Here is a 10459-nt window from a genome sequence, read left to right as displayed (position 1 = left end):
CCACAGTATCAGGAGCATAGCTTGATGCGCTTTAATTTAGTAGACGCATTTGTAAAGTATAACTCCCGTACGCAGCTTTACTACATTAATTAATGCCAGCCAAAAATTAAATATGATCGATCCGTATACTTCTGTCGTCTGCACTTGTCGTCATTTTCAGTAGCTTAATAAAGAAGGCGTCTTCAAGGTCTCATTAAAGAAGTTTCAATCGAATAAAAGTAATCTAGTTTGTGACGATGTGTCAGATGCGGATATCACACATTTCTTGTTCTTCTTGCCCAGTGCTTACCTTGTGACATTCTCATAAAATAAACTCTTCTTACTAATTACCAGCCGGATATTGCACTTTACTGAAGAATCAAAAGGATGCTTAGCAAAAATACTAAGCTTACCTCGACTGCACAATCGACTGTATTCTGTATACGAGCGAAAAGCCAGGCTCGTGGATCAAGAAATTTCAAATCCCTGAATAAAGCCTTTCAGAAAGCTAATCCAATTATTTTTCTAGTCGAAAACATTTCCTTCATACGATGTTCGCAGAAGAAAGTAATCTAATGGGTGGGAAGGACTTTTTTATAACGAATCTGTTACTGCGTCTGTACATGTTAGCCATACTAACAGCCTTCCTTTTTGTGGAGGACAGGAAAGAACTAAACCAGGAACTTCCATATATACTGCGACATGTTGGTACCAATAAAGAAGTTGAACGTTGCGTCCAAATTAAGCACACCACGCTACTCTGAACAACATTTTTGAAAGATCAATCATTATAAAAAAATGAATATAGATTGAAAGTCAGCTCACTAAGTATTCTAATTCACAGTAGAAGGCTACAATCGCTACAAAAACAAAGAAGGCTACAATCGCACGGCGATGAGTCACATTCTTCAGACCGCAACACGCGTAATGTCCTTTGTTTCCTTTTCTTTACCACAGCGTAACAAAACACACACATCAATCTTAGAAGTGCGACGTGTTTCCGGAGTATCCGCAGACGAAAACACATTTTTAGTCAATAGCAACACGCGCAAAACAACGTTCGCAATCACAGAAAGCTCCACGAACTTGAGCGATTGCATTCTCGCTGTCAACGAAAAACTATTAATATCTCCAATGTTTCTTAGGTCTATCAAGAATATATACTAAAATAAAAGGAAACCAAGACTTCCTATCGAAATTGATTTTTGTTAACAATCTAATATAAAAGTACTTTACTTTCATCCTGCAAAGCGTATAACAAAACAGCACCTACTGTATGTATTCACGTTATTATTCAACATTAGTAAGCCATATGCGATGCGACCGAGCTTGTTGATAGCATACAGCATATTCCTGCAGAGGAATCAAAAGCAAATTGAGCTATCAGTTGATCTGTTTTCTATGATAGATCAATTTGAAACAAATTAACAAAGGTGAAAATGACGGCACATGGCGGCGGAGACGGTGGGCTTGATCACAATCACGAAAACCGTCTTCTGTGCTTCTGTGCGCCTAATTACTACTGAATTCCTAGCGTTTACACAGATGAACGCGTGCGAATGGTGCAGCTTTTCGAGTACAGTCGACCCCCGTTAACGTCCACCCCGATAACGTCAACCCCCGATAGCGTCAACTGATTCGCTGGTACCCTTTCAAATTTAGCAGTAAAAAACTTCAACTTCTACATAAGGTCAACTTCAACACCTTCAGGAGGGTTGACTAGTTATCGAGGGTGAAACTTGTCCAATTAGATTACATTAATTGGGACTGTGGTACAAAATAATTTGTCAAAGAGGCTTGCTTAGAAGCATTCACAACGGTATCATGTAGATCTTGCTCTTCATTTAAAATATCGAGAAATGTGTTGATGTTGGTAACTTTGTCTTTAGCAGTAAATACTCTTCTTTTTGCAGAACTGGCTCTTCGTCAACATCTGGGGTGTCATCATCTTCAGCAACTGCCGTCACTGTTTGAACAATCTCACTATCTGTGAGAGAAAAGAGATACGAATCGCGCTCATAAGTTATTTATAATGGCGGGAAGCGGTGATTCATTTAGTGTCTGCAAGGATAAACATTTTGCCTAATCTCGCTACTCCCGGTAGTCGTCAACCCTCGATATGGTCAACACTTTTGCAGGTACCCTGAGGGTTGACGTTAACGGGGGTCGACTGTAGTCGATTGCTGATGAAGAATGTTAATGCTAAAGGAAAGATATTAATAAGTCAGTGCTTGTGCTTGATATAGAAGGAAGACACATCGCTCGGATTAACTCTCCTATGCATCGGCAGTTATAACGAGTATTACTAACACATGTACATAAGAGAAATAAAAAGCCTTGTTCACAAAGGAATTGATAATCTAATCCATGCGACAGGTGCAAAAAATGGCGGATTAGCGAAAACTGATGTTACTGCGACCGAACTAATACATCAATCGTGACACCTGATAGCCGAAATATATACTATCCCGCTTATTACCGTACAAACGCCCTACTGTATATGCAGCGACGAACGCAATGGCAGCAAACTTGGCGTGAACACTAAAGTGCTAACCATAACACTCAATGTGCTTTTATCGCACCGGTCAGCTATGGACTTATAGCTAACTACCTTTTCGCAAAGTAGAGGTGGCGACAGTCTGATGTACAGCACTGCTCTTGCTATCTCCATCGCGCTACATATTGAAGCGTGCTTAAGTACGGAGATTACATTTACCGCTTGCCGCTCAAACGCAGAGAAAAAGGCGAGCTGTGTTGACTTCCTTTTGAATATAAAAATTGTCTATGTTTGCAGCGTGAGCTTCACCGCGCAAACTTGAAGATTTCTTTAAAAAAAATCCTATCCATCAAGCAACGCCATCTGAGGCCCTGAGAATGAAAGAAGTAAAGCAACCCAGGAATTACAACAGATCCGTTTATATGATTCTAAAGAACACAGGGTCGAAGTGTACCGAAGGGCCCGTAGGGAATTCTGATAAAACGATTCGATGGAGAACTGTTCCAGGATACGGTAACTTATTAGAGTAGAGACTGGCACAGAGTCGTATATCTCCAGCTTTTGGAAGATTTCACAGTTGAATAGTAGTTCTTATTTTTATCGCGTTCTGTTTTCCAACTGCTTTAGTGTAGTTTGACGTCCGCATTTCCAAATTTGAAACCAAAAAGCCATTAGGTACTTATGACCTTAGGAGAACGAGCTCCAATAGCGCGTGCGGCGTTGTGCTAAGTAAATAATTAAGGAACGGGTAAATATGACGGAGTAAAAACAGGTCGACAAAGGAAGGGCTACGAAGGACATTTTTTTAATGAATACAGTAACACTAGTGTTTACGCAGAATAAAATATGAGCACTTTTGCTCATTCTTTTATATCATAACCAACCTACTTGATCCGCGATATGTACAGTCAACCCCCGTTAACGTCAACCCCGATAACGTCAACCCCCGATAGCGTCAACCGATTCGCTGGTACCCTTTCAAATTTAATAGTTAAAGATTTTGCCTATTCTCTACCCCCGGTGGTCGTCAACCCTCGATATGGTCAACACTTTTACTGGTACCCTGAGGGTTGACGTTAACGGGGGTCGACTGTAGCGATGATAGTCGAGCTATGTATGTATACGTATTATACGATTGAGCTCATCTTTATCAGCACCGTACCAAAGTGTTAGTTACCAGAAGAACACCAGCTGATACCACGGTTATCGACAACACCAGACGACAGCACTGTAATTCTTGTTGTCAGCGAAGCCTGAGTTAAAAGGTGAATTACTACGACTCATACATATCTTGACTCAAAAGCGTATGCCCTATCCAAGATTACAACTTATTTGATCTGGTCAAGAACGTACGTACGAGAAGCTCATCTATCATTTCTGGGACCCCGAATGCTTCTGTTTGACTCACTGCTGTAGTAACTCGTAATATCAGCACTTTGAGCTACTGTATTGACAGCAAGCAGCAAAACTCCCAATATATCAAGTCTTATGGCAAAATCATATAATTGCTTACATATAAAATTACTCTTATAAATAATGATACGTACATATGCTTGTTAATCGTGCAGATTACTTGTTATAGTGCCTATGTGGTTGTATGTATGACGGTATATCAGTGTAACCAACGCGTGCTGCTATACTGCTGCTTCTTATGTATGATGATGCCAATAAGATGTTGTAATATGATAATACTCATATTTTCAAATATTTGAAAGCAACAATCAAGGATGAACCAGCGGAAGCTTACTTCAAAGCTGGATATATCCAAAAACACTCGCTGTACCACTTGAGATGCCGAACGTAGTGTAGCATAATACCAACGTGCACGAAGCCACAGCAAATTTTCATAGGTGGTTGCAACAGTGTAGTGTGTGCAATGCTATGGTAGCATAGTATGTGTGTATGGCCAACTTTTAAACCTGTAACATGAATGCCCACGTCAAAAAGAAATGAAAAATGACGGCTTGTCAAAATCTTTGGCACTTGTACCACCTTGACCCATTTTAGGTAAAATTTGAGTGACTGAGACAAGCCATCGCCTTTTTGGATGCAGATCGGCGTCTTCGGCGCGGAAGGCACCCCACCAGCAGCGGAGTATGATACACAATCTTCAACGGCAAAACCTCGAGTACTTTGTAGGTCGCTCCGACCGTTTGATGCGCAGGACCCTGCACTGCCCACCAGTGCCCTCATTCGGCAAGTGACATGAAGATACACTTTCGTTTGGATACCTTAACTGTCAGCGAGGTTACGCTCAGCATGTCTCTGATAACGTACCCTGTGTGCGTAGGGAGCTAGTTAAGGACTTTTTCCTTGAACATTGTAATTTTAATTTCGCTAAGCCCAGACATGTTTTGTAGGCCCGAGACACTAGCTACTTTGTAGGAGTGAGCGAGGCAGCAAGGGGTGCTTTTTTTTCTGTTTCAAGGCCTGTCACTTTCTTTTTCTACTTTCTTTTTCCCAATAAACCTTTTCTCGAATCCATGCCCCTCCAACAATTCCTAAAGAATTCCTTTGACATTGAGTTTCCGACACAAGAACAGCTCGAGAATCTACGTTATTACAAGTATGCCGCTGTTGACAAGTCCTATGTCACAAAGTACATCTTGTCACACTACTGGAACTGGGCAATCACCTTGTTTCCAATGTGGATAGCGTAAGCACCCTCCTCCTTCCTTTGTCATAGGCCTGTTACCCCCCATCCCCGGAAGTGGGCAGCAACAGGTAGAGCAAAAAGTGTCACAAAAGAAAGCTAATCGGTTGCCAACCGCGCCATTTCCCTCCAAATATATTACTAGTCCAAATCTTATTACACTCATTGGTCTCGGGTTTATGATGTCCAGCGTCCTGCTTGTCACTTACTACGTGCCAGATTTTTCCAGCGAAACGACAGCACCCAGTTGGATATATTTTGTCTTTGCAGCCAGTTTATGGCTATACAGCACATTCGATAACGTCGACGGCAAACAAGCAAGACGAACGGGCACGAGTTCGCCGCTGGGCGAGCTGTTCGATCACGGTTGCGATGCTCTCAATACGACGTTTGTGGCGATATTACAATGCGCCGCACTAGGCTTGGGCCATTCTGGGAAAGCAGCGGCCGTGTTGATCACCTGCGTAGCCGGATTCTATTTATCCACCGCCGAAGAGTATTATACCAAGGTCTTGTATTTGGGTTATGTCAATGGCCCTACCGAGGGCATCTTGCTGACCTGTTTTGCGTTTATTTGGTCCGGATGCTTTGGCCCTGCTTCTTGGCACGTGCCCCTCAGTGAAGGCGTTCCATTTCTTGCTTGGCCCTTCCCCGAGAACACCACGGCAGCAGATGTGTTTGTTTGGAGTCTGGTGCTGTTCTTTGCTGTAACTATATGTATACCAGTGTAAGTGACGCCAGTGTGGAAGAGGGCTTCTTTAGACATGATACTGACCCGTTACGTTATTAGCTTCTATTCTATTTACACAGTGTGCCGAGACAAAAACTTGGACTGCGTTCACGCATTCATGAACGTCGGCTTCCCGATTGTCGTGTTCTGCCTGGCCGAATACTGCTGGATCATGTCACCCACATCGTCCATCCTCAAAGACAAGCACTTGTGTTTATTCGCCCTGACAGCAGGCACCCTGTTTGGCTTGATGGCATCCAGTATCATTCTCGCTCATCTAACGCGATCGCCTTACCCTAATCTGGCGCCCATGGTATGCCCTGTGGTGTTTATGGCCGTGCTTGTCAATACAGACATGTTTTTTGGCACTCGGCTGCTTTCACCTCAGGCAGAGTATGGCTTGCTATGGCTGACATTTATCGTGGCTTGCGTTTGCTATGGCGTCTGGGCCACATTGGTCATTGATGGATTCTGTCGGTTCTTGGGCATTCGATGTCTGGTTATTCGCCGTCAGAAGCAGCCAGATCAACGTGTATCCACGGAAGGTAAAGACTTTTCCTGTGGGGAAACCAACAGACAAAACGCGCTTCTCTATGATAGGTTGTGATGCTAATGTTTTTTCTGTCTATAGTGGATCCTGAAGCAGATGCGTTATTAGAAGCAGAAGAATCAGGAACAAACCCTGTGCACGAAGAAGAGAACCGAAACACCTACAGCACCTTCCATTCATAAAGAAACACAAGCCATCCGCTTAGCCATTAGTCACCACGCCCACAGCATCATTTTTGCATATATTATATATTCTCTTTTGATATATTGTCATTTACTACATCTAGTTTCCTTCCTGTTCCTTGTCATAATCCATGCATATCCACCAACAACAGCCATCCGCTACCCGTTCTTTCAGCAAGATCTACGCTCAGTTTGATATTTGTAGAAATTATATAACGGTTTTTATTTTTAATTTTCCGGCCATATATTGTTGTGAGTATGAGTGTATGTGAAAGGTGGGTGATGAAGAAAACATAAAAAGAAAAGAGTAGAAGTTATATGTGTATGTTGTTGTGTGCTTAAAAGAAAAATGTGTGTGTGAGCGTGTGTGTGAGAGTATGTGTGTGTGAGAAGTTGCGTGGGATGTAGAAGAGGAGAAAAAAAGTTAGTATACGGCCTCGCTTCCTTTTTTTTCTGATCTTTTTTTCAAAGAGTTTTAGGAGAACTCTTTCTAAAAAAATAAATTAAAAAAAGAAAGCATATGTAAAATAAAAAGAAATAGTAGAAAAAGGGGAAATGTGTGCAAGAAGAAGAAACAGAGATCTATACAAAAAACAAATAATTTAAAGAAAAAAAGGCATGATGAAAACAATTGTCAAACAAGTTTAAATCAGAAGAAGTGTGTGTGTGTGTGTGTGTGCGTTTAAGAACAAGTAGAGAAGTAAAAGAAGCATGGGGGGAGGTAGTTTGCGTGAGTTTTGTACTTGTGGTGAAAGTATGATTGAAGTAGCGCGGGGTATGGAAGAAGAGGTATGTGCGTAGGGCACGTAGTGAAAAGCACATTTTGTAAATATAAATGCTTAGCACGGGCCATTCCAGCTGATGCTGTCAACAGACGAAGGTGACAATGAAAAGTCTGACTGCTGCTGTTGATGGTGATGATGGTGCTGTTGCTGTTGACGATGTCGTCTTTCTTCGTGACGCTGATGAGTCTTCATATGTTGAGACAGATTATCCGACCGCGAAAACGTCTTGTGGCAGCCCGGGTAGTTGCATGCAAATGGGCGTTCGAGTGTGTGTATGCGCATATGGCGTTTGAGATGCTCGAGACGCTTGAATCGTCGCTGACATTGCATGATAGGGCATACGTGCGACTTTTGCTGTGGTTGTGGTTGTTGTTGCGCGCTAGCTGTACTGGACCGGCGATTACTGCTATTGCTAGTGCTACTGGTGTCACTATCTGCGGCAGTGGTAGTATTAGTAGTAAGCGGTGTAGGAGCAGGTGCTGCTGATGCAGCTACAACAGCAGCAGCGGCCATGCTAGGGTATTGCGACGAATAGCTGACAGAGTCATAAGAGGGCGAATGATCATATTGTTGTTGTTGTTGTTGTTGTTGTTGAGAATAGTATTGTATCCCATTAGTGGCAGTATCGCCAGAAGTGGACGATCGGTCGGTGGGTGATGGTAAAAAGAAGGAATGGGGTTGGGACGATGCTTCGTGGTTAAGAAGTGACGGTACATCGGATCCGAACATGGTATGCTGCGAGTTAAAGTGATATTGCTGGGTTTAAGGTTTTAGTATTATTCGTACTTTGCATGCCAAGGAAACATGTCATTCTCAATAGAGAGTGGTTGTATTTCTTTACCTCATGAGCTGTGGTAGGCATGGCACAGGAAGAGAAGTGTGGTACGCTGTTAGCAGTGTAGCCTGACGACATTGGCAGACTTGTCGCTGGTTGTACGGTACTTGTCGGTGTTGTCGTTGTAACGGCAGTCGAAACAACAGTATCAGCACTACTATTTGAAAAAGACGACGATGTTGAAAGCTTTCGATTCTGCTTCTTGCTTGCAGCAGCAGTAGCAGCAGCGGCGGTGGTGGAACTGGCCGACGACGATTGACGGCGTTGGTTGACTTTTTTCATGTGCGTTCGGCAATGTGCATGAAAGTTATCTGAGCGACTGAAGCTTTTTCCGCAGGCAGGAAATTGACAGACATGGGGGCGTTCACCAGTATGCACCAGCATATGCCGCTTGAGATGCTCGTAACGCTTGAAGCTCCAACCACAGAAGGGGTATTTGCACACATGCTTGTGAGCCTTCTGTTGCTGATTATTTTTGGACGAGTTGCGTCTTCCCGTACCAGCAGCAGCAGACTTGGTCGTTGTCGTCGCTTTCGTTGTTGTTGTTGTCGCTGTCGCTGGTGTACTAGACTGTTGCTGTTGCTCCAATAAGTCACTGTTGTTGTTGTTGCTGCTATACATTGTAGCATCTGGTATACTGGAGTTCAAAAATGAAGTGTAATCCGTAGGTCGAGGATTATAGTCTGGTGGAGGCGCGTGCTCATGCTCTTGCTGATGATAGTGTTGGTCCATCGACATGACAGAAGCTCGACGATACTCATCCATGTCGACCTGTGTATTGTTGCTAGTATTAAAGCCAAAAGGACCCACATCAACAGAAAACTTGCGCTTGAATTGCATTGAATCGAGCAAGATCGAGGACGGCGAAACAGCGGGTGTCAATGGTGGTGACACTACGTTTTGGCTGTACAGTGGATGATGATGATGATGATGATGATGCATCATGTTGTTGTTTGCTGGAAGATACGAATAGCTTGGTGGAGGCATGCTTCCTGTTTCTACTTGTGCTGCTGCTGCTGCTGCTGCTGCCGCCGCGGCGGTCGCTGTTGTTGAAGTGGTGAATCGCATGTTGGCGTTTCCAGCCGAAACCATTTCATCCTTTGCATTGTCGAGTGGAGGTAGCATGGTGATACTCGGTAGTTTTCCAGGATAGGGTGGAGTAGAGAGTTGCTGCTCAAAGGTCTGACTCGACATGCTCTTATTTTTCTCTTTTTATTATGTGGTGTAGTGCTCTATATACGTAACGTTTTACGCGTTCAAAGAAGTGTTTAGTAGGAGAGAGAGGAAGAAAGAAAGAAAGAAGAGCAAAAAGGGAAGAATCCTTCAAAGGGATAAGCAAGAATTGGAACCCTATTTAAAGGACTCTTTTTAATGCTTGTATCTGACACGCTCACTTCCAACAAAAAGCTTGATCGACAACAGCCCCAAAAAAGGAGGCGGAGCACACACAGAATCATGGGCGTGAAAAAGAGAGAGCAAACAATTTTTTATTCTTTTCCATACACTACGAAAAGAAAGTAAGAGATAGAGCCTATCACTATAAGGGCTATCATCTCTCTCTCTCTCTCTCTCTCGCAGACAGCCCACCCTCCTTATTTAGATCAGAAAGGAGATTTGACGATATATAATTCAGGGGCCAGTCCATGCTTCTCTGGGGTCTCCTATATATACGATAGCACACGCACTTACTACCACTTATTCACTCATCCACCCTCACTTGTACATACACGCAGTAAGAAAAAAAGTTGCAGAGGCACCCCTCACAATATGTCCTAAACAGGGCTCTAAAGAATGGGGAGGATCATATGCTCTCCATTTTCCCTCTGGCTCTTCTGTTGATTTGACTATCTTTACCTATGACCTATTGTATTCACCCCACGCTCCCACCCCTCGCCATTCTTCAAGGGGAATAGGTAAATCACCGGGCTACATAGTGTGTACATATTGAACGTATAATGACTGTTTGACCAAAACAAGCAATCTGTCAAAATTACAAGTTCCGTCCAGACTCTGTGAACACAGGCAGAGTGAGTGGAGTTTGTGTGTGCGTGTATGTATGTACATATGTGTGTGCGTGTGGGCCATAGCGTTACGCAATGTATATGCAGCCCACTCTCATATTCCGATCCCCCGATTTCGATGACATTTTGCGAAATTCTTTATTCTCTCTCCATGTTTCGTTTGTAATAATAAACATTTAGCGCGTACATGGCAGGTGCATATACAGTTTACTTAAAAGACCTTTTGT

General features: G+C 43.1%; 2 protein-coding genes across 2 annotated transcripts; one reads left to right on the top strand and one right to left on the bottom strand.

The window, feature by feature from the left end:
- Positions 1 to 4959: 4959 nt before the first annotated feature.
- BDB00DRAFT_755745 (CDP-alcohol phosphatidyltransferase-domain-containing protein) lies at positions 4960 to 6466 on the top strand (the record flags this gene model as incomplete). The annotated part of the gene is made up of 3 exons (XM_053118851.1): positions 4960 to 5132; positions 5275 to 5856; positions 5920 to 6466. The coding sequence occupies 3 exons, from the start codon at positions 4960 to 4962 to the stop codon at positions 6464 to 6466; spliced, it is 1302 nt and encodes a 433-aa protein (XP_052984266.1).
- Positions 6467 to 7553: 1087 nt separating this feature from the next.
- On the bottom strand, positions 7554 to 7733 carry BDB00DRAFT_724853 (uncharacterized protein; the record flags this gene model as incomplete). Its single annotated transcript, XM_053118229.1, has 1 exon — positions 7554 to 7733. A coding segment is annotated over one exon (180 nt), but the record flags the coding sequence as incomplete, so codon positions are not given.
- Positions 7734 to 10459: the final 2726 nt, after the last annotated feature.

This window comes from Zychaea mexicana, assembly GCF_025766255.1.
Source record: "Zychaea mexicana strain RSA 1403 chromosome Unknown BDB00scaffold_7, whole genome shotgun sequence".
NCBI classification, from domain to species: Eukaryota; Fungi; Mucoromycota; class Mucoromycetes; order Mucorales; family Lichtheimiaceae; genus Zychaea; species Zychaea mexicana.
Note: the sequence above shows the minus strand (reverse complement) of the source record. Positions and strands in the feature narration are given on the sequence as shown.